The following is a 26,775-nucleotide window of genomic DNA, read 5'->3' as shown; positions in this document are numbered from 1 at the left end:
GTGCAAACGTTTAGAAGTCAGTCATGGGACGGCAAGGCCACGTTTGGGCTTTGTCTGTTGACCTGACCAAGTGAAGCCACATCTCTCTCTCTCTTCACTGGTGTCAACTCCTGGGGCACAAAGTAATCCTTTATTTCAAACTTCTGTCTGAGTCCCAGAGTCCCTGGGCAGCGGCACCCGGTTCCCCTTTTCTGCTCTGTGTCCATTTTGACACTGATGTACACGAGTCTTCCTTTCACTGTGGCCAGCCAAGAGACCCCGGGTTGTCTTGTTCATCAGGATTGCCCGATGCACATGGCAGTCCCTCAGTAAATGCTTGTTGCCTGGAGCACCCTGGGGCTGTTCTCTGCCTGTGGGCTCTGGCTCATTTGATATTCAGATAGAACTAGACCAATTCAATCTCTGGGTGAGCAGTCCTCCCGTATACACACCTCTGCTTTCTTTTCAGGGTGGATGAAGCCTTTCTCTGTAAGGCATGTGAAAGCTGGAGGGCTCTGGAGGCTTTCGGCGTCTTCCGCAATCCAGCAGAAGGAGTAGCCCCTGTTGGTGGGGTTCAGGATTGTGAAGGTCCTGGTGACAAGAGAGATAGATAGATAGATAGATAGATAGAGAGAAAGAGAGAGAGAGTGAGTCAGGAAAGCTTCCCCCCGAACCTGGCCCTAGTACAGTGAGCTGACTCTCTGCGGTCAGAACTGTTCCAAGCACTTTCGCTCTGTAGAATGAAAAGTCCACCTTCTCTGGGGACTCCATTGCATGGCTGGAACTCTGGACTCTGCGGTACCAATCGTGCCAGGGACACTTCCGTGCCAGTGGTTCTTTGTGGCCAGGGTGGTGGGCAGGGACTGTAGTTTATGATTTCTGATTTTTCACCAGAGTGAAAACCAAGTAGACAAACAAAATGGGAGTTTTTCTTTAATTTAGGAATTCTCTAAAGCAGAATCTCTGAAATTCAGGCCAATCCCCAGGATACTGATCCTGCTTTTTGGAAACCAGCCTCTGAAGTTTTCCTCTGAGTTCCTTAGAAGGGTTAATGGATATGAACCCAACCAACAGAGATCTGGGCAACTCACCGAAGGTTCTTGCCACCTAGGCCCACAGTGGCGAACTCAATCACGCGGGTGTTGGGATCCACAGTCCCCCCGTTTGGTCCTCGGAGCTCCGAGTTGCGCCGGTGACCACTGATGTAGTCCGACTCTTGCAGTTCAAAGTGGCAGAAGGGCAAGAGGCTTCGTCCTTTCACTAGCAGGATGGGGCCGGCCTGCTCAGTTGTCAGGTTGGGAATCCTGAGAGGAGAAGATTGTGGAGTGCAAACGAGTATTAGTCAACAGGATGTGCTCACTGAGAGCAGACGCTGGGTCTGTCTCAGCCAACACCGTGACCTCAGCCCCGTGGCGGCCGTACAGAACACAGAAGACGTGGAGAAGGATGCAAGCATGGACTGATGGAGTATGGGGAATCTGAATTATGGTTCCTTCCGGGTCTTGAACCGTGACCGCAAGGTCTGTCCTCCCTCCTCAAGGGGGGAGGAAAATCGTCCTACTGTGAAACGAGTAGAACCCATCCTCTGGGACCTGATGGGATAGGAAAGCCGGCCCAGGAACCATTAAACAACCCCAGAAAGCACACCGAGCTTCTCGGAGAAGACTCCCAGGCCCAGGACCAAGGTGAGGGAGGGCTCTCTGCGGTGTGACTGGAGGGACTCTTGGAGGTTATGCTGGCTCCCATAGGTCTCTGCCACCATAAACCACGGTCCCCAGAGTTTCTCTATGTGTGTGTGTGTGTGGGGGGTTCCCCTTGGAGCCCTCCTGGGAGAGGGGATTATATCAAGTCATCTCATTGTTCAACATTATTGGCTTATCTGTTTCTCAGGATGTGCCTGAGCCCCTTACTATCCTCGTTCACTTATGTACCTGGCCCCTCATTACGTAACGCTTCTCATGTTTCCTGTGTGCCAGGCAGGTTCCCAACTCTTCATTTGCACGGCCACTTTTAAACCTTATTTAAACAACTCAACCAGGTGGGTGTTGTTAGTCCTATTTTATCTGTGAAACGTGAGTCTCAGAGAAGGTACATGAAAGCTTGCCTAAGGCACGATTGCCCAAGGAATGGCATCAACCTGGCACAAGGGGGCGGATGGTAGGGAGAAGATTCTAGGCAAGGTTGTTGAAGGGTGTTGAGACCAAAGTCTCCTTGTTCTCCCAACGCTGGGCTTTCAAACCTTTCTAAAGGGGAAAGTGACATCTGGGCTGTGTGTTTGAGGGGGAAGGGTGGGCAAGGGGGTGAAGAAGAGTACGGGGCTAAGAACTTAACAGCTTTGTCCCTGCCAGGAAGAGAGGTTCTGGGGAGCGTGTTTTCTTACTGGCAGAAAAGGTTGCCCTCGAAGTCTCCTACGTCCAGCGGGGAGAATTTCACTTTCAATCTTTGCTTCTTCCCCACAAGCACGATGCCCGAGGAGGGCTCCACAGAGAAGGGCAACGGGACGTCCTCGCTGCAGTGGTCTGTGGCGCTATCCAGAGAGCTGTCCATGCTAAGTTGATCTTTAATAGCGGATCCTGTGGGGGAGGACAGTGAGCAGAGGATGTTCCCCATTTTCACTGAGAGGGCAGGTGGGGGCAGCGGAGGCAGCCCATTTGGCTCACCTCTGATAGGAGGTTTACTTAACCTGGGGTATTATGGGTAAGGAATGGACTCAGCTCTCTCAAGGGTTGACTCATGACACTCTTCGGTCAGTTCCATCATGGTTTTCAATTTGTTTCCTTTTCCCCTGTGACTCAAAGGACAGATGAAGTGGATGATCATGGATGGGGGTTTCTGCCTCAGCGTAAGGGGCTGCGGCAGGCACTGCTTGGTGAGAATGACTGCTCTACAGCAGGGGCTCACAATCTTGGGACCACAATCAAGAGGTCTGTGGATCTCACGTCTGTAACCACAAGCAAATATCACTTTTGTCTACCAAATGGTGGACCTGCTGCTAAGTGCTTCCTGTGTATTCACTACAATCTTGGATGTGAGCATATTTCCCTGGGGGAGGGGAGGTGTGCTCAGCTAGAGAAGATGCTGGCCTAGTGGGGGGCCTGGGCCTGGGCTCGCAGGGGCTGTCCTGGAGTTTCTTCGGCTCATTGGGCTTGGTGGACACCCAGAGAGTCTGTGTCTGCGAGCTGCAAGCTTCTTCGAGACCACGGCCCTTCTACTGGCTGGGGGTTTGCCTGTCACTGCACAGTTACCTCGGTTTTCTGGCTTCGCAAAGCTGACAGCCTTCCCAGTATCTTCTGAGTCCCAGTTGAACTCCAGCTGCACGTTTCCTGAGTTAATCAGATCAAACCTGCAAAAAATGTTGGGGACGGACTTGAGCGATGGGCTGTGGGGGGGCGGCGCTTTTCTCCAGTCTGCCCACCTCTCTACTCTTACTCCCCCCCTCCCCTTTAAGACCAGTCTCCTTAATTCTGAAAAATTTGGTAAAAGGCAAGCAATGGGTAATTTTATCTGAAAGCATCCATTTGATGTACTGGTTTTATTTCCTTCAAAACTACTCAAAACACACGTGTGAGCATGTGTACAGGTAGGTGGGCGTGTATAAAAGTATCACAATGCTCAGAACTCGAGTTCGTTTTGTGAACACCTGCCCTTTCTGGCTATGCAGTGAGCTCCCAGGGCGCAACCAGCCTCTTCACAGAAAACACTTCCTGGAGCGAGGACACAGTGTTCCTGACGGCAGCGCTCTCAGGTGCAAAGTCAGAAGTCCCTCCCTTCCTGAAATCACCTCCCACCAGGTGCAGTGACCTGGTGACCAGAAGGGCTTTAACCCTGGCTGAAAAGCAGAAGTGGGTGTTCCTGGCTTTGAACTCAGATTTTGAATAACCGGAGCCCTGCCCTGCCCTGCCTCCAGTTTCCCTCTCTAATACCCAAACTGGGCGCGTCCTTCTCCCCTTCTTCCGAGTTACCATGAAACCCCATCACAGCTATAGTGAGACGAGGCCTTGCTACAAGAAAATGAAATAGATGCACGTGCTCTTAAGGAATTGGCCTAGAACAGAGTGCAGACTTAGGGTTCTGAGGTCCACCTAGGTAGACCATGCTGATATGAGGGGGCTTGGAAAAATCCCACTATCTTTCAATTCTATTTTTCCATGACCTTTTTGAAGCTCTTCCTATCCCTGAAGCCACATGCCTTGACCACCAGGGCATGTGACGAGTGTATAACATGAAAGCAACCATGGACGAGGCACAAACAAATGGGTGTGACTGTGTCCCTGTGAGACTTCATTTACAGAAACAGAGGGCTGGCTGAATTTGGCCCGTGGACCACGATTTGTCAACCCCTCCCTTGTTGTCTTATATCTCTGGTTCTATAATACTTAGAAAGGATATTTAAAGTGCTTTCAACAAATGTAAAATCTGTTTTACGAAGCAGATTTTACAAAAAAGAAACATTGGCGGTTTATGATTTTGTGTTTGTAATTCTAAAAAAAAGTTACAGACTTCTTCTTTTTAGCTGTCTTTGTATATGATGCTCTCTCTCATTCTCTCACTTCTTCATCTGGCTACCTCTGATTTGTCCCCCTAAATTCAGCCTGGGTACCAGCTTGTCTGGAAAGTCTTCCCCGACAAGCTGCCTCTTCTCGGTCTCTTTCAGGCCCTCCTTTGCTATATGCACTGCAACCAGGATGCCATCCATTTCTACCTGCTGCACGCCACGCGCCCCCCCCCCCCCAATCGTGTCCCCGGACTGTGAGCTCTTAGAGGGCAGGTTCATGACATCTTTGTATTCTTGCATCTAGGTGTTGGTGAAGGGGCAATGCGGCCTTTCCTCTTTCTCAAAGACAAACCTGACCTTCGGAAAACTTCCCAGCTCTGTCCCTCTAGAAACCAGATGAGGAGATGTCAGCTGTGTCACTAGGCAACATAGTTTATTGTAAAAAAAAAAACCAGCTTTGGGGTCTCTGAGGGTCGTATACTGACTCTTGTTCCAACAGGGACACTTTGAGCTATGTCGAAGGGATGGTGATGGGAAATGTTGGCTTCTGTTGGGCACAGTGCTTCTAAAGCAAGGTGGTCCTCATCTCCACCAGGGCGGATACTGTCTGAGTGCCTCGTGGGAGGGTGGTGATGAGAATCGTTCTTGGAAGGCTGTCTGGACTGCTGCCAGGACTAGCCTCCCTAAAGAGGATGTCTGCTGTAGGCTCCCAGGCTTTATATTCTGCCCCACCTCTTGATGTTGGGTAGTCTACAATAGCCTTCTAGCTCTGAATGTTTCACTGGACCCCAAAAGACCCCCTGGTGAGTGTTACACTGAGGTGATGCCCGCAAGATGCTAGAGGAGACACTGAAGAGATGGTTGGTGAACATGTGAATGCATGATGGGCTGAAGGAGCTGCTCTGCGAGGCTCTGACGACTCACTCAAACACTCGGCTCTGGTAGACCAGTGTATCCTTAAAGTGCACTTCGCTCGTTTCGCACTGGTAGGACGCAAAACCCACATTGGCACTGATCTGCAGCTGCAGCTCTCGGCAGTTCTCCTCCAGGACAGTGTGGGCTGGCTCTGGATCTGTTTCTATCACCTGCAACAAAAGGCAGCCCTGCCCTCAGTGATACTGAGCTAGCTTCCTCACGGGAATAAGGAGGGGGCAACATAGGACTTATTCTATACATGCAAATGACATCAATCCAGAATGCATTACTAGGCAAGCCTACATTATGTATAGAATGGAAAGAGAAAAATTAAATGATGCAAGTTATTGAGAATAAGACTGCATTGGCATGAGTGTTAGAATCAGACCGATTCCCCCCAAAAGGTACAACGGAAATCATCAAGATAGGAACAGGTTTTAACGACATAGAAAACAAACCCAACCCAGAGAAGACCTGCAAAGCCCAAAGTGATTTATCTGGAAAAAACTAAAATTAAAAGCTTCTGGTGAGACTGAGCAGAAATGGACAAAAATATAAACAATCAACATCAGGAATAAGAATAGAAGTTATAACCAAAGATCACAAAAAGATGAAAAGAAAGCATTACGAGTAATTTTATGAAAATGCACATGAACACTTAGCTGATGAACAAATTCCCAGAAAAAAAATCATTTCATAAGGTTGACTAAGAGGAAATACAAAGCCTGAAGTGTCCTTTAACTATGAGAGGAACCAAATAACAGCAAAGGATTTTCAAAGACATTCTAATTAAATATAGAAATAGAATTTTCTGGTGGAGAGGGGAAGTCAATATTATCAAAATTTCACTTTTTTGGGCTCAAGATTTTCTGGAGCCGGGAGAGGTGGATGGACCCCCAAAACCATTGCTCTGGGATTGGCCATTTGTCTACAGACAATCTAGAATCTAAGGAACTAGCGTTTTGTTTTGTTTTTCAACCTTAAACCAATATTATCCCCTTAGGTCTTCTTAAAACCAAACAACAGTGTAGTAAAAAAAAAAAGTCTTCCCCATTATGCTCTTCTAAAGAACTATCTATATGGGGTCAAATCAAATTCACCATAGCAACGTGAAAGGTCAGGCGGTCAGCAAGTGCACACCCACGAAGGAGGAACCATCAGAAAAGGAGAGTGAAGAACACCGTCGGTGCCACGGCAACACTTGTCCGGCTGACACCTGAACTGGAGTGTGCACTGCAGAGCAACAACAATCAAAGAAATGCAGTTTGGAAAAAGAGATATACAGACAACCAGCCGTAAGCATGGGAAGAGCTGGCCAACGTCGTTAGTCATTAGGGAAATGCACCTCAAAAGCACATGAGAGGCCACTTCACCTCCACTAGGGTGACAGGATGTGGAAAAACTGGAGCCTTTCCGCCAAGGCTTGCCTGATGCTGTGATGAGGAGCAGGTTTCAGGGAAGCTTGCAGACGGGAACAGACTAGGAAGAAAGGCCTGGAGATCTGCTTCTGAAAGTCAATCAGTGAAGACCCAATGGATCTACAGTGAATTCTGAGGATGGCACAGGACCAGGCAGTGTTTGACCTTGGGCACGAGGTTGCCATGAGCCGGCAGCCAATGACACTAGATTCATACTTATTCGTTGGCATAAGACTGGGCAGTGTTCACTACCAAATGGCAGTAACCCTTGATGGTTCAACAGAATGAAGGCTGTCTGGTCCCATGCCATCCTCAAGATCAGCTGTGGATCCATAGTGCTTTCATTGGTTGATTAAAAAAAATCAATGGTATTTTAATTTTATTTTTTAAAGATCATTTTATTGGGAGCTCTTATAACAATCCAGCCAATGCAACTGTCAATGACCTCATCTCTATGCAAAAGCTGCACAACGAATAAGGAAGACTGGAGGAGAAACGATGCACTCACACTATGGTGTTGGTGAAGAATAGCAGATATATTACAGACTTCTGGAAAAATAAACAAACCTGTGTTGGAGGACATAGAGCTGAATGCTCCTTAGAAGAGCGGATGGGGAGACTTTGTCGCCCGTACTTTGGCTGTGTTAGCAAGAGGAGCCCGTCCCTGGAAAAGGGCCTCATGCTTGGTGAAGCAGAAGGGCAGCGAAGTAGCAGGCCTTCACAAGAAGGATTGTAACAGTGGCTGCAACAATGGGCTCAACCGTAGGAGAGACGGTGAGAGCGGCACAGGCTCGGTCAGTGTTTGCTTTGTTGTACATGTGGCCGCCGTGAGTTGGAACCCACTTGACAGCACCCAACGTGTGCACACACACAAATTAGCATGTAAATGAATACAGTTGCTTATTCAAAAAGAAGACCAAAAAAGTCAATTCTTTCAAAAATGACCCAAGATAAACAAAAACCAAATCCACTGCCATTAATTACGTTGGTTCCTACTGATAGGGTTTCTGAGACTTTAAATCTTTACAAGAGCGGACAGCCTCCTCCCCGTCTCATGGAGTAGCGGATGGTTTTTGAAGCACTGTCTTTGCTGTTAACAGTTCAACGTTTCTCTGACAGTGCAACCAAGAATCCTCATAGACACCGACCTACAGATATCAACAAATCCCAACCAAGTGTCCAAGTTTCATGTAGAAAAATGAAGGACCAGCGATAACCAAAACACTTCTGAAGCAAACCGTATAGAGAAGGGACTTTCATTCCAAATAGCGAGGTTAGTGAAGAAGCTATAGAAATTAGGAGATACAAGTAACATCCGAAAAACCCCAGACTCACTGCTATGGAGTTGATTCAAACTCACAGTGGCCCGAGGGGACAGGGTAGAACTGGCCCTGTGGGTTTCCAAAACTGGAATTCTTTACGAGAGTGGAAAGCCTCCTCGTCTTTCTGCAGGGCAGCTCATGGTTTCAAACTGGTGGCTCTGCGGTTAGCAGTATAGTGCGTGACCACCAGGCTAGCAGGCACAGAGATAGACAAATTGACAATAAAATAGAACAAACACAGCCTATGAAAACATAAAATATAGCTATCACAATGGAAATAGGAGGTATAAACAAAAGAGGAATCTGGCAAAATTAGTTTTTTTGGATGGAAAAAAAAATTGGATTCCAGCCTCACACCATACATAAAATTGAGGCAGGCCAGGTGCTTAATGACAAAAACCACAGTTCTTAAACTTTAAAAATTTTAAATTTGAGATGAAAGAAGCACACCAGCCTGTGTGATCATGAGGTGTCGATGGGAATAGGTATCAGCAGTTCAAAAACAAGCAACCAAATTACACGAAGGAGCATAGGCAAGGTGGAGACCCCAAACCGTCCATCACAGAGGGGCCACATGGAAGGGCTGATCTATCCGGGTGCAGTACAGCACTGTTGTAAAACACAACTGTTCTCTGGTTCTTTACTATTTCCTCCCCTGCTATGATGGTCTTATTTTTACCTCATTAATCTTGTTAGACCTGCGCATGTTCATTTGTATAATTAAGATAGTTTGATGCATTAAATCCAAGATAGATAAACCCTTTAGAAATAGTAAAAGGAGTAACGATTCCCTGCAGATACAGAAAGAGGGTGGGGGCAAAGAGGGGGAACTGACGGCAACGATGACTGCATACCCCACTTGAGGGGAATGAGTAACAGAATGGTAGGTGAGCAGACACACTGGATGGTGTAATATATGGAAAAAAGGACTAACAATAATACTTAATACAATGACAAAGGTCCCTGGGGGTACCATGGGGAAGGCGGGGATAAACGGGAGCTGACATCAGAGAGTGTAAGAAGAATGAAAATGTTTTGAAAATGATTGTGGCAGCAATTGTCCAATCAAGCTTGATCTAATTTAACTGTGGATCATTATAAATCTGTAAGAGCTCCCAGTAAAATAGAAAAAATTAAATTTGAGTATTCTTTTGTTCTGATAAACATTTTAAGAACAAGGCAGAAATAGTGGTATATACAAAAGAAAAGATTGATAAGTTTGACTTTTTATATTATAGAACACCTTTCTTCATCAAAAGAAACATTTAAAAGCTACTGAGGTAAACATTTTTAAAAAACCTATAGTATTTATATGAACAAAAGATAAAGTATTAATCGGGTGAAGATACAGAAAAATAATACAAACTGATTTTATAAAAAATAAATTAACTTGTAAAAGGATAACCACTATAATTGAAAACTGAGCAAAAGGTATGAAAAAGAATTCATAGACGAGATAAGTTAGGTTGTCTATAACCACAGGAGATGATGTTCAATCTTATTAGTGATCAGAGAAATGCAAATTATCCCTTCAATGGGACAGCATTTCACCTCTGCACAAATGATGAAAACCGAGAAGTGTGATGGCTACTAATGGTTGGACAGAATGTGATTCAGTAAGATCTCTTTGTTGTTAAGATTTTAAATTGGTACAGCCACATTGGAAAACACTTGGGCATGATCATGAAAAGTTGTACATGTGAGTGTACTTCTAGGAACATGAACTCCTATATGAACACCATTGTAACATGAACCAGAATGCTCATAACATCACTGTCCATACCAGCGAAACTCAATAGTAAATTTCAAAATAAAAATGGCTAGATAATAATGGATGTTTACAGAGCAGTTAACGTGAACTATCGCCACATTAACAATATGGAAGATCACATGCAACTATATATATATAGAATCAAGTAGAAAACAACCACAACTAAATAGCACACCTTCTCAGAATGCATAGGTTAAAGTAACAAAGGAATGAGCCAGAACGATTCAGGATGGCAACCACTGCTAGGAGGGAGGCAGGGGGACGGAATGGGTAAGAAACACCCAGGTTGTCGATTTTCTCCCATTTGTGTGAGTTATGGGTTTGCGTGAGACAGGTTCTCTAGAGAAACAAAACCAGGACACAATTTGCTACCTATAGATATCTACCTATAGATAGGTTATCTATAGGTAGATAAATATAGATACAGATAGATACAACATGAAAAATCAACAGCTAATTAGTCCACAGAGCAGTACAAATGTCTCAGTGCAACTCAATTCCATGAGACAGTTAATACACTGGCAGTCCTTCAACTCATGAGGGCTGCTGGGTGCCAGTCAAGGAAGCAGACAGCTGAGTCTTCTGTAGAGCAATACAGGCAATCTGGCCACAGCAAGGCAGCAAACAGCAAGGCAGGTCACCAACAGTCACCCAGATGACAGGGTCCAACAGTCCCCAGCTCAAGTGATGTGTACACCAGCAGTGTGGCGAAGCAGGTCTTGAAGGATCCTCAAACTATAGTGACACAGTTCATGGGTTGGGTGTTCCACAGGTAGTGTAGCTTGCAAGTTGAGGCAGAGAACTAGCTAAGGTAGCCACACGCTGGTCCAACCATCAGAGAGCAAGAGACAGAAAGCTCTCTGTGCCCATCAATTAAACTGCAGCCTTATTAACCCCACATGTGTTTACTGGCCAGGTTGGCACAATAAACCTACCTACCATAGGTTTGTCTTTGTTCTATTACTAAAAAGAAACTAACTAGGAATAAATAACAGGACGGCATGCATGGACCAAAAACATGATCATGTCATGGACCAGACATTACAATTAGTCCAATTCTGAGCACCTGAGGGACAAGGAAAGAGCTAAAAGGCTATCCACAACACTCTTCAAGAAAGACCAGGGGAGGACTTGATTATCAAGACTTATGCTATAGCTCTACCAATGAATATGTGTGGCACTTTTGGTCTGTGTGCTCTGAATGACAGGTAAACTAGAATGAGTACCATTCCTTTTTTCCATAAGAGAAGGAAATGATGAAAAATTGAACCCGAGAGCAGTGAGCATTCAAGCATGGCAGCCAGGACAGATTTGGGCTTGATGTCCCTACTCACTTTTTTTTTGGTGCTGAAAGTTCCAGTTGTGTTCTTGGGCATGTCCACCCACTTGATTGTATGCATGCGGTCATCCCAGTCGGGGATCTGGTCTTCAGGGAGCGAGAAGACAATTCTGGAGAGCTTGCACTTGATCCCCATCTTCTTCAGGGTTATGGGCAAGTCTGACTTCAGGGTCACCACTACGTCCTTGGCACATCCAGGGTGGAGGTGGCCCATCTGAGGAAAAGTTTTGCATTAGTATGTTTGGGGATCCAATGTGCATACTGAGCGGTGGCAGTTTAGAGAGTGTGGAGAGACCAAAGGCCTGGGCAAAAATGTAGCATTCAAGGATTCATATGCAGATGGATTAAAACGTGTTTCAGATGTGCTTCTTGGTAACAACAGCAACTAGCATTTAGTGAATGCTTACTTATGTGGAGGCCCTTCTAAGCCTTTAAACAATTTTTTTAAGACTCCACAACAACCCTGAAACAGAGACTAAGTAGCATTGTTAAGGTTACACTGTTGATATTAGCAGGGCTGGGGATACTCCCGCAATGCGGTTAGAGAGGCTACATTGTTAACTACTTTGCACTTCTTAATCAATATGATCAATACAGATAACGGGCAGATGAAACCAGTATGCCAGGGTTCTCACAGTGCGGTCTACGGACATCTGGGTCCTGCAAGACATTTCCAGGGGACCCAGAGGTCAACACTACTTTGGAATAACACTAAGCTGTTACTTGACTTTTCCACTCTTATTTTCTTGTAAGTCTATGATGGAACTTTCCAGAAGTTACACGATATAATACGTGACTCCAACTGCCTTCCAGTAAGTCAGTCATCAAGGGGATGTGCCAAAATGCAGAATAATGCCAGTCTTCTCACTACATTTCCTTTGTTTTGATCTAGAAAATACAGCCATTCCCATGAGCATATGGTATTTATACGAGCAAATAATGAGATCATTATTGCAGTTAAAATAAATACATATGTAACACATTTTCAGTTGTCAGTTCAAATATGATAAATTTTCAAGTAGCATATATAAACACACATACATACATTTACACACATAGAGGCTTTACTGCACTTCTGACAGGTAAAAGATGCAACCGCTTTCCCTTCTGAAAAGAATGCCTAGCCTTTCCCAAAGCTACAACTGCATCCCGTGTATCTGCATGCAGGTGTGTGCACAGGGATGTGTGTGTGTGTGTGTGTGTTCATGCATGCATGCGGGGATATGTAAATGGACCATCGGAAGCACCCCTCTGCCTTCTTTGACTAATCTTTTGCTAACAAAGGTAATGCTCAAGTTTGGATGACCTTGCTAGATTATCCTGGGTCTGTGTCCTCATCTGCAACACGCAGATAAATAACAGTATTTCCCGTATAGGTTTTCTGTAAGGATTAAATGAATGAATCCAGGCACTCGAGCCATTTCTCATTTAACCACTTAGGGCTTGATTAGAAATCTGCCAGGAGGATTACAAGGAACTTGACATCCCTGCCAGAAGCAGCACTTCTTCCTGACAACACTGCAGGGGGACAGAGCAGGGTCCCGGGCTCTCTGTACACAGCTCCGGGACTTTTATGTCGGAGGAGACTGGGGGACTATGTGTGAGCCAGGCAGGAGGCAGTGGGTCCCAGCATCCTGGGAAACCAGAAGTAAGCCATCTGCACAAAGCAATTGATGGCTTGGAGACTAGGATCTGCTGCATTGTTGTCCTGGGCCTTGTTCAGTATGGAGATTCAGAGGGCCATTGAGAATAGGTGGGACTGCAAGATGCTCGAAGGGGGGCTCTGGAGGCAAGTAGCTTTGGAAAATTCCAGGTAGAACAAAGCTGATGGGTTGTAATATGCTTAAGACCACTGTGAACCTCTAAGAGAATGAAGGTAACTTGTAACTTTCCCACAACTTCAGTTATCTGCTGAACCTACCATCCCCCTTGTGGCTTTTGGTCAACTACTTTTACAGGACTAAACAGCCCACAACTAGGGGACCACAGGCTGTGACAAGAAGGCAGGGACATGTATTCATCCATTTGTCTTTACAGAATTCCCCAACATCAGCCTAGCAACACTCTTGGCAAATGTTATACTCTGCTCTTGACCAAAGGGACATGAACAGAGTTCTCCAGCCTTCGGTCTGAGTGAGGGATGGGCAAGCAGATTCTGTATCCATGGGAACAATCAAATCAAGGTTGGCTCAGGCCTAAGGGGGTCCAGAATATAGTGAATGGCTTCCACTTGCCTGCGGGGAGAAAGTGATTGTCGCTAACATTGGCCATTCAAACCGGATCAGAGTCGCTTGGCTGTGGTTGGTGATCGTGAAGCTCACGTTGTAGCTGCTGCCAATGTGGCAGTCCCCAAACTGGATGTGGTCCACCAGAGCATCTAGGTGGCAGAAGAGAAGGCCGGTGAGTCTGCCCCGAGGAAGCAGCACCTAGCAGGCACTCCTCAAGCAGCCCCTCCCTCCTTGGGCTTTGCTGGATTTGAAAATTTTGAACCCCTGAGCAATAAGATTATGCCTCTACCCTAGGTAACTCCCATCCATCCATCCATCCATCCATCCATCCATCCATCCATCCATCCATCCATCCTCCACTCACAGGTCTGCCTTGGCCCTTATCTCCATTTGGATAAGAGAAAACCTATGCCTCCATCTCCATTTGTTTCCTTAGACATCACTCTTTTTTTCCCTCAGATAACACTCTTAAGGGTTAGGGTTGCCAGATAAAAATACCCAAGACCTGATTACATTTGAATATCAGATAAACCACAAATAAATTTTGAGTCTATGTTGAGTCCCAAAATATTACATGGGACATACTTATCAAAAGATGCCTTGCATTAGGTAAATGTGCTGCACAAGACCTTCTTAAAAGAGTACCGAAAAGCAAGGATGTAACTTTGAGGGCTAAGGCGTGCCCGAGACAAGCCAGGGGATCTTCTATTGCCACACCAACATGTGCCAGTTGGACGCTGAATAAGGAAGATTTGGTCAACGGAGTTGTGGTGCTGAAGAAGAATGCTGGCTGCACCGTGGACCGCTCAAAGGACACGCTGACCTCTCTTGGAAGAAGCATGGCCAAAGTGCTGCTTAGAGGCAAGGACGGCACGACTCTGCCTTACATATTTTGGACGTGTTATCAGTAAAGACCAGTTCCTTGAGAAGGACTTCAGGCTTGGTAGACTGGGGGCAGCGACAAGAGGCAGGCTTCCAACGAGACAGGCTGGTCTTGCGGCTACAACAACGGGCTCAGGCAGAGGACCATTGTGAGGATGGCGCCGGGCCGTGCAGGGGTTTGTTCTGGTGTGCACGGGGTCGCTATGGGTGGGAACCAGCTTGATGGCACCTAACAACACGCTTATGCTAGAAATGCATTCACCGCGTTTCTGAAACGCCAATGTATTCCTATCAGCGACATCTGGGAAACTTCCCTTCTTATGGGTCTGAAATCTGATTTCTGAACTGGGTTTCACCAGACTCTGACTGGCCCCTCCGTGTCCCCCGTAGCAGTGAACTACTGAGTTTGCTCCACTCCAGGACTGCAGGCAAGAGCCTAGGAACATTGGCGCACTGTGCTTAACCACTAAGATGCTTAGCAAATGATTTTCAATAATAAAAATGAAGCTTTTTTCTTTTTGACAATCTAAGGAATGCCGTCAGCCAAGTGAAGTGGTCATGAGTACCCCGTCAATGAAGCAAGCCCAGCAGTCAATGAAGCAAGCCCATCCATGAAGCAAGCCCAGTTCTCTTAGAATATCTGCCCTACACGGTTCAGGTGAAACTGTTGGTAAGAGGCAAAGAGAGATTCATTCGCTTATCAACATCCTGCCATAGAGTCAGTGCTGACTCCCAGGGACCCTGTAGGTTGGGGTAGAACTGCCTCTGGGAGTTCCCAAGATTGTAACTCTTTATGGGGGTAGAAAGCCTCAGCTTTCTCCGGAGGAGAGGCTGGTGATTTAGAACTGATGACTTTGCAGTGAGCAGCCCAACACGTAACCACTATGCCACTAGGGCTCCTTCACTCCCTTAGGAGCGGCACTGATTTCACTGTCTTAAATGTGAGCTCCGTGCGGGTAGAAACGGCTTTCTCATTAGTATGTGCAGTGCCCAGGCTTCGTGTAGTGTCACAGCCATTGAACACATGAACAGATGGGAGAATGAAGGCAGACTGTGGCTGGCACCACAGAGCGCACCACGAGGAAGAGGAGATTCATCCCTAATGGCCGGCCTGCCATTCAACTTCACTCGTCTTTGGAAATGACCCAGGAGCCAATGGTGGTTTGCACCTCCCCACCGTGCCTCCTACCTGCTATCATGTCTTCCATGACGTTTTCCTCGGTGATCTCCGGGGCCTTCTGGTTGGTGGAAGCCACCAGCCCATGGATGTTCTCCAAGGTGATGTCGTCTTCATAGCTCTCGCCTACCAGGTGGATGGTGGTCTCCTCGTACTGATTGTCCACCACTGACAAGTGAATGGTGCCTTCCATCCTCCCAATCTTCTGGGAGTGGAACATAACATCAAACTCGGCTGTCTCCCCGGGAGAAACGATGAGAGACGCTGTGTGAGCTTTCTTTGCTGCGCAGAGAAGAGGAATGATTTAGAGCCAGGTTAAAGATGGAAGGACCCATGAAGGGTCTGACTCGGGGGGCGGGGGGGGGGCGGCTGCAGCCCTCACATGGGAGTGAACTTGGGCCAGAGAGGCCCCTGGAGACAGGAGTGGGCATCCTCCTCTGGCAGGGTCAGAATGAATCCCCTCACAAAAACAGCTACTGGGGTGCACCCTGCCCTCCGAAGGGGGACCCTCTCTCCACTCGCCTTTTGCTCTGGGTCTGTTTTCCTCGGTGATGTAGATGTAGGAGGTTGTGGGCCTCGCTCTCAGGGAGAAGACTCCTAGTTGGTCCCGCAGGTCAATGTGGAGCTGGTGGAGAGAGAGCAGGGTGAGTGCTTGGCTGACTGCTGTCTTCTGTTTAGCATGAGCCACGCTCGGGGCAGGATCCCAAAAGTTATAGCGGCGAAACTCACTTCTTAACGTTTCTTATTAAGAGGGAGGCAGAATGTCAGTATTATGCCTGAAGAGGGTAGAAGGACACCTTGTCAGGTCAGTCCTTATCATCTGGGTGAGGAACCTGGGGTCTCAGAGTCAAGGCCACTTCCAGGTCACCCAGCTGAATAGTGTCACACTGGAGTGCCGAGGCCGCTGCTACTGACCGTTGAATCACGACTACCAAACCTTTGAAACGTGCATGGAAAAAGGGCATGGGAAGACCATGGAATTTTCCCAGGAACTTCGTGAAGCCCCCTCCTCCGTAGAAATGCCTTTGTAAAGAGAAAGTCTGCGGATCAGTTACTTAACAAGAGACCAGTGTAGTGTTTCCCTACAGGCCTTGCAGGCCCCTTGGATCGCTCCCTGGTGAAGGGCCTCCATGACCTCCTCGGAGCCCACGACCTCCTCAGAGCAGAAGCTCATGCCCAGTAATTCACAGGCTTCCTTTGAGGAGCGTTACAAAGGGATCCCAGTGCTCACTGGAAGAGAACTGGCAAACAGAGAATTCACACAAAGAGGGAGCAGTGGGGGGAGGAGGGGCTTCACAGACCTCCACGCTGAAGCATTGCCTACAGTGCCGCAAGGAAAGCAGCTCAGGGTAATGGAAAACCAGGCAGCCTGGACCCAAGTGAAGGGAGAAAAAGGGCTAAAGGGAGAGCCGGCTCTTGAAAGCAGCACGGAGCCTGTAGTCCACTGGGCCTGGCAGAGTCCGCATCCCAGGTGAAGCGAGCGAACCAGCGGCCTCCTGTGCCCAACTCAGCTGCCATACTGACATCGGTGAAGTTCTCCCTGGTGCCCTAGGTAGGAAGGGGCGCTGTCCCAAGTCCCACAGCCCCCGGCATCCCTACCCCCGAGAGAAGAATCGCCCCACAGGTTCTCGAGCCCTGAAGTCTTTCCGGAAGTGGCCCTGTCGCAGCATCTTTCTCCCATGGAGCCGCCGGTGAGTTCAAACTGCCGGCTTCACTTCGCAGCGGGCTGCTTTGAGCCCTGCACTACCAGGGCATCCTCGGTTCTTGCTGTACTACTTATCAAATACGCCATCCTTTTATTTTCCCCCTCCCACTCCGTGTAATGGGGACGTCATTTAATTACACGAGGTTCCTCTGATTGGGTTGTATTACAAAAGAAACGCTCACAATAGACAGAAAATGAAAAGAGGAAAACCAAACTCGGGCACCCAGGGCACCGGGGCGCCCAGGACGCGGAGTCCTCCGCAGGCTGGTGCTCACCAGTGCGCTGTCCTGACCCGCCCTTAGTTCCTGGTGTGCTCTGTCACCTGCACTCCCATGTGTACCGTGAGAGCAGAGCCCCGCTTCGTGTCCCACATCTTACCTTCAGGGTAACGGGTAAGACCGGCCCAGAGGAGGGCATGTTAGGGCTGGGAGAGATGCCGGGCAACAAGTTTAATGGTCGATTGATTCCTCCCCTTTCCGCCCCCTCCGCCCTGCTCCAGCTTTACCTGGGCCGGGATGGTGCCATTGTTCTTCAGGATGAGTGGTAGCTTCTCTGAGCGACCGAGCAGAAGCCTCTTAAAGAGCAGCAAGGGGTTCCCAAACTGGTTGTGGAGAATGGGCCGCACCACGATCACCCGAGGGAGGTTACCCTCGCCCACGATATCAAACACCAGGTTTCGGTTCTTGGTCAGGACGCTGTGGGGAACAGTGAGCCCCCAGGTCATCAGCCTGACGTGGCAGGAGTGGCCCTCCGTCCAGGGGGTGGCCTCCAGTCCCGCTGCAGGAGACGGGGCTGGTACCTGGGCAAGCCGTCCAGAGTGGCCTCGAAGATACACTGATAGGTCTGCATGGTCTGCGGCATGAAGGTCACCGTGGCGAAGGCGTGTGAGCGGCTGGCAACGCACATCTTGTTGGGTTCCACTTCGAAGATGTCGGTGATGCGGGCAATGGGCTGCGGGATGGGCACCAGGCAGGGGTGTTAGGTGCTTTGCAGGGCCAGCTGCTCATCTCCACTCCCTGCGTGGTCTATGCCGCTCCTCTACACTCGGCGGGGAGACATTCGCTGCCTGGGGAGCTACGGCCCCAGGCAGTAGCAGCCTAAGGCAGTCTAGACACTCTAGGATCCAGCTTAGAGTAACAGCAGGCTGAACCAGGCTAGGCCCATTAGTGCAGATTCTAATAGAGGAACTACGCCAGCCAGCCAGCCATTCTGCCGGTCTCACTGTCTGTTTGTCTATCTACCCACCCACCCACCAATCTACCTTCCCACCTACCTCACTGCCACTAAATCGAGCTTCCCAGAGATCACAGAGGGTTGTTGATGTGCATTTGAGCTTAGAGCATGAGGAACCAGACTAGAGAATGGAACGGATGCCCAGAGAGCAGCAGACATCAGAGTGAGGCTCCGTGGGGCCTGCAGGGTGGATGGAGCATCTGCTGGGCTTCTCCAGACTGGATCGCAGGCGGACAGCTCCCACGCCACACAGCATCGCCGCCCACCTTGCTTTGCTAGGGCTCATTGGAGTGGGGTTTGCTCCTTGCAACAGCAAGAGCTTTGGCTGGGGCACACCCCCGACCCCCTGCCCGAGGCATTTTATCTGTCTCCTTGTGGCAGCATTTTGGGAAGACTGTGGGCACCTTCATAACACGGGGCTGAGACCCCGGGCACAGCCTCAGGAGGGTGTTTTGTAGTTTGGATAGGAAGCAAGTGGACTCAGGGACGGTTCCCTCCCGTTCTTACACTGATAACACCGAGTTCCTCTGTTCTTTTCAAGGGATAACCGTTGAGTCTGAAAGCACGGAGGAAAACATACACTGCAAACCCTGTTAAAAGCCTCATTTTGTTTGGAAATCAGGTTTGTTCTGTGTTTTTTTTTGGGGGGGGGGGGAGAAAATGAACGCTTCTGGTACAGAACTGAAAGAAACCTGCCACTCAGTGTCCTACGTGGGGGCAGAGTAATGGGGTCACACCAGGCGTCAGAGGGTAGCCTCCGCCCTCGCCCTCGCCAGTGAGTGTCCCCCAGGAGCAGGCCCCACACTCAGCTGTGGGCTGCGGTCAAGCCCCGGTGAACTGACCCGCCGTGGCCAACCATCTGTGAACAGGGCCAGCGCCGAGGTCTGAGAGCCCCCTGGACCACAATTCCACCTTTGGGCAGAGAGGTGGAGGTCACCTACGTAATGTTAGTCTTTGTAGCACGCCAGATGGGAGATTAAGTGTATGGGCAGCATGGTGACTATCAAGTCCTCTTTCTCAGTGTCTGTTCCATTGGGAGGAAAAAACAAGACTTCAGAATGGTCTCAGACTGAAGGCAATTTGGGGCCACACAGAGACGAACCGGAAAATGAATGAAATAGCTCAGTGGCGCCGACTCAGTTCTGACAGAGGGACACTGCCCCAGTAGGTTTCCAAGGCTGTCAGTCTTTACAGGAGCGGAGGAACGGACCTCTCCATCTTTCTCCTGAGGAGGGACGGGTGGGCTCAAAGGGTTAACCTTGGGGTTAGCAGGCCAATGCAGAATCCATGACACCCCCAGGGCCCCGTGACCCTGAGATGGGCAGTTGTTATCTCCTTGGTCTGGGAAAGGGCCCTCTGGTGGTGCGGCGGGTTAGGCATTGGGCCTATAATGGTCCACAGGGGGCAATTCTACGTGGTTGTTCAGGGTTGCTGGAAGTCAGAATGGACTCAATGGTATGCAGATGAAGCCTCGCTTCCAACTTCAGTCTCCATCTCTGGACTCTGGGAACCCACAGGAGGCAGGCAGCCTTTCTAAGCCCCCTCCACTGGAAAACGGGAAACAACACTATGCACTACGTCAATGAATGACACGGCAGGGAGGCAGTGAGAGGCAATCACTCAGCACAGTGCCCACGGAGGCACCGGATAAATGTTCACCATGTTGCCTTCTCCTGGTAGCTGGCCACTTCCCGCATCTCCCCGAGCCAAAGAATGTGCAGGCCTGTCTGAAACCGCTGTTCAGCGTTGAAGATGTGTCTGGGGATTTTCCAAAACTGGCTCGAGACAAATCAAGAAACCTTGTCATTTCCAAGAAGGAAATGAAAAGAAATCCACACCTAGGCCTGACATGGTGATGCGGCTTGTGCAGTCAACCCCACGAGACACCTTCGGAGGGAGCAGTGGGTCTCCCGACATTGCTTTGACAGTCTGAGGCACGGTGGGGGCTTGCAGGTACTAGCTTATCACAGAGGTACCCAGACCAGACATCAATGGAACAGCTGTGTGGCCCTTGATCTGGGGAGACTGCCTGATGACGGATGCACCGACAGGCTCTCTCCCCGGGGGCACCCTGACCGATGGAGGCACCTCACCTTATTGGAGACAGGCTTGACAGTAATGTTGACATCACAGGCAATCTTGCCCACATTGCTGATTCTGAACCGCGCCTTGGCCTGATGGCCCACCAGGACGTTGCAGAACACAAACTTGTTCTCGTCCTCCACGAATAGCCCTGTATGGCCCGTGGTGTGCTGGATGTAGTGCAGGTTGACGTTGGAGCAGACCTGGTGCTCCTCGAAGATCAAGGCATTGTTGTCGGTCACGAAGGCTGGGAAATGGAGGGAAGCGCGTGAGCAGTGGCCTGGCTGCCACATGCCTGGCTCGGAGATTCCTACTTGGGGAGTCTGAATTCTGACAACAGAGAAGCAGTTGAGAAAGAGCCATGAGGGGACGAATTCCATCTCTTCTCCCTCTTTCGCATTGCTCTTTCTGGCTGCTACACTTTGACCAGCCTTTCCCAGGTCAATAAAGAGTCGAGTCGGCGCGTGCTCAGCTACTGACCACTGCTCTTTGTGGCCATGGGCTTGAACAGGAATCTGTGTCGCTGGGTCCAGATCATTCAACTCATCCGAGAACCCGGGACCTAAACCCAAGGGCTAGTAGGTTAGAGCTGCGGGTCCTGTCCTAGGAGTGTATGCGTTAGCTTGAGTGAGGACTATGGCTAAAGATGCTTAAGGCCCAAGGCCCCAAAGGAAGCAGCCATGCCCATCTGCTGACCACCACTGGAGGTGCCCCTGGGGGAGGGACAGTGTTAAAAAAAACAAACCCACGCCTCTTCTAAGAGCCCTGTATGCCCAGTACCTGGCACGCAGGCTTCGGCCAACAGAGTGTAAGGAATGCCGGCAGGCTGGTCTTTGGGGTCTCGGTCGGAGATGTCGATGGCGATGAGCTCCTCACACCTGCCCACAGGGTCAGCCACACAGTCAACGTTGATGACCTGCAGCCCTCCGGAAGGGATGGAGCCGAACCCAGGGTACACGGTGAACATGCCATGGGTGACTCGAGCCTGCAGGGCAAGGGCGGGAGAGGTTGGTGTGAAGAGGGAGAGCTGGAGGCCCCTTCCCATAGGCACTCTCTGGACTGGGAAGAAGGGCCGGGCCAGGCTTCCAGTGATGGTGAGGCTCTTCATGGGTACCCCCCGAGCTTCCTTATGGGCACATTCCTCTGAGCAGCCATGGCTGAGTGGGGGCACAGGCAGCGGGTCGTCTCTAGCTCATACAACTTCTGCAGTGGGAATCTCCCAGCACCCTGTGCTGCAGAACCTCGAACATAGCAAACTTTTGTGCCTGATTGTCCGGTCACTATTTAACCTTGGGCAAATTACTGGGCCGGGCCTTACGGATCCGTCACGTGGGGCGAAGGGCGTCCCTCCAGACTTCTGGAGGTTTGCGTGGGAGAAAGTGTGCAATGCATTCAGCCTAGCATTGGGGACGACATTCCAAAAACGAAATCAAACTCGCTGCTGTCGAGTTGATTCCAACTCAGAGTGAAACTGCAGGACAGAGCAGAGCTGCTCCGATAGGTTCCCAAGGCTAGGGGCTCTTTACAGGAACAGACAGCCTCCTCTTTTCCCCACAGAGGGGTTGGTGGGTTTGAACTGCTGACCTTGTGGTGAACAGTCCAATGTGTAACCCTCTACACCATCAGGTCTCTTGGGGCCCAAAATAAAAATAAAAAGGAATGTTAACTTGCACCTATTGCTTCTGCTCTGACCAGCGCCTCTCTTCTCCCAACTCGCCCTCCCCTTCCCCTGCACTCCTAAACCCCACTCAGCATTGAGGATGGTAACACTGTGTGACGGAGTCACTCAGACCGTGCTCAGATGTGGATTCGAGACTCGGGAACTTCCCCAAATTCTTCCTAGAGGGATGCAGGCGGACGTACTGCACGCTTCTAGCGGGCTCTTTCCACCGGTGCTGTCAAGAAGGTTCCGAGCCACAGGGCTGCTGCCCCAGTGGAGTCCACCCTGAGTGAGCACCTCCTGTGGGCCAGGCCCTGCACTGGTCAGCCACTGGTCAATGGTTGCTGGGTTGGCACTGCCCGGCCCCACGCAGTCTTCATGACTGTTGGCAAGCACAGTCCGCTGTCCACTCCACCCTCGGGAGCTCCTCTCCCAGCGCCATATCGGACAATAGTCTGTGGCGACCCACAGGGTTTCACGGTGGGAGCAGATCACCAGGCCTTCCTTCTGAGTCTGTCTGGGTTGGGAAGCTCTGCTGAAAGCAGTCTGCCATGGGTGACGGTGCGGGTACTTGAGATTTCGGTGACATAACGTCCCATAGCATAGTGATGTGAGAGTCACAACATTGCGACAAAGTGACAGACAGCTGGCCGAGGCACTGGTCATTCTGGCCAGGTGTCTACCCTGACCTCTCCTGCTGTCTGTACTCCAGGGCAGATGGCGGGCAGGAAGCAAAGGGACTGGTAGCATAAAGACAGTGTGAAGAGGGCTGCGGAGGAAATCAAAAGGAGCTGAGACGGCAGAGAGACAGAGAGACCGCGTGACCTCAGAAGGCCTTCCTCGGAGGTGAGGCTTCTGTTGAGATTTGAATGAGGAGGGAAAGTCAGCAAGCAGTTAAGTGGAGGCTGTGAGGAGCGTGTTTGGGAAGACGAAGCATGAAAGAAGAAGGGCAAAGGGATTGAGGGAGAAAGCAGGCTGGCCTACCGGAAGGCCTACAAGTGGCCCAGAGGGCAGCACGGGGTGAATGGGGGTAGGGGTGGGGGGGTGCGGGAGGGAAGCAGAGGCTCCAGATTGACTGGAGGGGGCAGCAAAGTCCAGGCTCTTTCAGCAGGAAAGTGACCTGGAACAGGATGTCTCTGAAAGTTTGCTCTGTGGAGCACAGGGCCCCATCAATGCCCGATGAGGAGTAGGACCCGCAGGGTGCAGAGGAAGGCTTAGGGGCTTGAGAAGGGCGAGGAGATGACTTATATACCGGGGATCGGTGGGGAATTATTATTTTTATTGCTTGGCTTTTAAGCTCAACGATTCTTTCCTTTGCCCTTTCTATTCCGTTCCATTGAAGTTTTATGTTAATTTTTGAAAATTAAATGATCTGTTTTATTCAGATGGTAGGCTGATCACACATGGGTCAAGAACACTCAGGGAGAAAACAAGCTTCCTCAGATGTGAAAGACTGGCCTTCAAACTGCACAGCCAATGATGCCTATAATGTTGCCGATATAAAACCACACCCACGCCCAGGAGCCCTGGGCAGCGCCTCCTTAACTGGGACCTGTGTGGGGTGGCCTGGCAGGACATGGCTACCTTTTCCTCCCGCAGGGATTGGAGGAACCAGCTCCACTGTGGCCTCGTGCCAAAATTGTGGCCAATCAAGGCTTAGGGCAAGTCGCCACCAGAGCCATCTCCAGCAGGGCACAGCCAAATTGTGCCACGGGTCGAGGATGGGGGCCTGATGGAGAGCCTGTGGCCCCCCAGCAGTCCGGGGAACGTCACTCCCAGGAAGGACTTCCTGCAGAACTCCGCCCCGTCCACCGTCAGGCCTCCTCTCCCATACATTGAATTTTTTATTGTGGCTATTTACTTTTTGGTTCTAAAATTTCCATACGGTTCTTTCTACCTTCTATTTTTTTGCGGAGTGTTTCTACTCCCCCCTCCCCCCACCATATTTGATCCCAGCACCCATGTAATGCTCCTGGAAGCTTTTGTTTGCAGGCAGCTTTAACGTCTTTGTCAGAAAATTCTAACATCTCTGACATCTCAGTGCTGGCATCTACTGATTATCTGTCTCCATTCAGTTGCACATCTGTCTGGTACTTGGTATAATGAGTGACTTGCAATGGAACATTTTAGGTCTTAGCACACACAGGCTCTCATTAAAACCTCCTGTTTGAGCTGGCTCTCTCTGACGCTACTTTGTCAGGGGAAGGAGGTGGACACCTCTTCATTACTGTTCCGTGGCACTCACAGCCCAGGCGCCCCTCTTGGAATCCTTATTACTGCATGGCAGGGGTGGGCGATCTGGTGCTGCGGTAGGTATCAATTGATACCTCCGGGGCTGGGAGGGGTGGGGATGCCTTGTTACTGCTCCAGAGACATCACGGGAGGGGAGGGGACTGGCGGCCTGCTGTGAACAGCGAGGGGTGCAAGTCATGTGGCACGCATCCCCGCTTCCACCTGGTGGGGATGAAAATCCTAGTTCCCTCTTTGGTCTTCTTTGCCATTACTTCAGCAGGGATGTGGGGCACTTCGTTACATCCTGGAGGGGGTATAAGTGGGCTTCCTACATGGCTTTTGCTAGCATGGGTGAGGATGGGACCCAACCCTTTTGGGGGGTGGGGGCTGGGGTAGTGGCGCTTGGCTGGACTAGAACAGTTATGTAAAACCTGTCCTTCCTTCCTGGCCCTTTGGCTAGTGGGAGTGGGGCTTTGGGGGGGGCTTATATTGCCTGTGCTTGTTGATGTTTCTGGGCTTCCAGCTTCTTCAGGTCCATATCTGTGATCTAAGAGGCAAAAAGAAAACTCAAGGAACTTAGGATGCTCATTGGTCCCTAAGAGCCCTTGCTGGTGAGGTTTCTTCTCCTCAGTCTGCTTATGCTTGCTTTGTCTATAGAGCCTGTGGTTTCCCAGCTTCACTTAGCGGGAGTAGGGGGGGATAGGATACCTACTTCCTCTGACACAGGAGGTGCCCTTGGACTTGAACAGATTTCTGATTCTAACAAAGAAATGATTCTTGACTAAAATAACTATGAAGTGTTTCAACTTCATTATAAGGCAATAGGAGGCCAACGAAGGGCTTTAAAGCCAAAGAAGTCATCCCAATGCAAAGCTAGGATGCCCTATCTTACGATGAAAAGGACTTTTCACTAAGACTTCTCGCTCTGAGGGGGCAGCAGAAAGTTTGTGGAAAATGGAATGAAGTGATCATGGAATTTTCCCACGTAAATTTGTTGTTGTTGAAGTTTTTGCCACAGTAGAGTCAAAGTCTGCTATTCCCAAGCAGGCATCTGGTTGTTAGGGGCAGGTGGTTTGCCTGCACTTCTCTGAGCCAAGACCAGGACACTCATACTCACCTGGCTTGAGATATTGGCTTCTTTGGCAACAGTGTCTGAGAACTTGGCCGCTTTGGAAAGTCCACTCTTGTAGAAGCTCTCGCTTTCCCTGGTTCTTGCGTGCTTCACATGATTGGGTCTGGTGAAAGAAGCAAGAGCGCGCCTTGACGTGGCAGTGGCGACCTTGGACTCTACCTGTCTTGTCTGCTAAGGATGCCTGTCTTGGCCTAAGTTGGCATTGGGGAGGCACAATCATCACCCCAAATCATTTAACAAGGATACAAGAACTTTGTTGTGATGTGTTCATTATATGTGCTTCCTACAGACATGGCAAACGAGTGCAAGAAACTACTCTCACTTTATAAAAAAGGCAAACGAGGTGTCGATGGGATCAGGTATCAGGCATCAAAGACCCCAAACAAAACAAACAAACAGAAAATCATATGAATGGAATGAGGGGAGGGCAGAGTGGAGACCCAAAGCCTATCTGTAGTCAATTGGACATCCCCTGTCAGAAGGGCCACAATGAAGAGACAAGCCAGGCAGGGTGCAGCATAGCACCAACAAAACACTTAACCTTCCTCTAGTTCTTTAATGCTTCCCCCACCTATCATGACCCCAATTCTATCTTACAAATCTGGCTAGACTACAACATGTGTATTGGTACAGATAAGAGCTCACAAAACAGGGAATCCAATAAGGCCAATAAGGGGAGCAATGATACTAGGAGGGTAAGGAAAGGGGGAGGAAAAAGGGGGAACCTATCACAATAATCAACGTATGGGCCCCCTCCCAGGCGGGGCAGACAGCAGAAAAGCGGGTAAAAGGAGACATTGGTTGGTGTAAGACATGAAAAATAAATTTAAAATATAATTTATAAATTATCAAGGGACATCAGGGAAAGAGGGTGGGAGAGGGAGGGAAAAAATGAGGAGCTGATACCATGAACTCAAGTAGAAAGAAAACGTTTTGAAAAAGGTGATGACAACCTATGTATAGATGTGCTTGACACAATGGTTAAATGTATGGATTGTGGTAAGAGCTGCAAGATCCCCCAATATAATAAAACATTTTAAAAATGGAAAATAGGTGAAATTCAGACCCTCTTTCATGGCATTTGCCAGCATGATGTCTTTAAAGCGTAGTACACGCAATAGTCTGAATAGAATACATACGTATTTATATAAGTTGAGACATAAATACCAAGAGCCCTGGCGGTGTAGTGGATTACACACTGGACT

At 49.3% G+C, this 26,775-nt stretch overlaps 1 protein-coding gene across 1 annotated transcript in view; it reads right to left on the bottom strand.

Annotated features, from left to right (window-relative positions):
• HYDIN (HYDIN axonemal central pair apparatus protein) overlaps nucleotides 1–26,775 on the bottom strand; it is a 285,134-nt gene that overhangs the window by 26,042 nt on the left and 232,317 nt on the right. Inside the window, exons 57-70 of the mRNA XM_075536735.1 lie at nucleotides 25,556–25,673; nucleotides 21,327–21,531; nucleotides 20,558–20,793; nucleotides 18,031–18,182; nucleotides 17,737–17,926; nucleotides 16,049–16,151; nucleotides 15,539–15,808; nucleotides 13,474–13,616; nucleotides 11,235–11,453; nucleotides 5,399–5,559; nucleotides 3,225–3,322; nucleotides 2,360–2,552; nucleotides 1,071–1,283; nucleotides 432–570 (exon numbers count right to left, since the gene is read on the bottom strand). Coding sequence (XP_075392850.1) covers nucleotides 432–570; nucleotides 1,071–1,283; nucleotides 2,360–2,552; nucleotides 3,225–3,322; nucleotides 5,399–5,559; nucleotides 11,235–11,453; nucleotides 13,474–13,616; nucleotides 15,539–15,808; nucleotides 16,049–16,151; nucleotides 17,737–17,926; nucleotides 18,031–18,182; nucleotides 20,558–20,793; nucleotides 21,327–21,531; nucleotides 25,556–25,673 — 2,440 coding nt within the window. The remainder of the gene's footprint in view (nucleotides 1–431; nucleotides 571–1,070; nucleotides 1,284–2,359; nucleotides 2,553–3,224; nucleotides 3,323–5,398; nucleotides 5,560–11,234; nucleotides 11,454–13,473; nucleotides 13,617–15,538; nucleotides 15,809–16,048; nucleotides 16,152–17,736; nucleotides 17,927–18,030; nucleotides 18,183–20,557; nucleotides 20,794–21,326; nucleotides 21,532–25,555; nucleotides 25,674–26,775) is intronic.

The sequence above is a fragment of the Tenrec ecaudatus genome, chromosome 18, assembly GCF_050624435.1.
Source record: "Tenrec ecaudatus isolate mTenEca1 chromosome 18, mTenEca1.hap1, whole genome shotgun sequence".
Lineage (NCBI taxonomy): Eukaryota > Metazoa > Chordata > Mammalia > Afrosoricida > Tenrecidae > Tenrec > Tenrec ecaudatus.
This window is presented reverse-complemented; position numbering and strand designations above follow the sequence as displayed.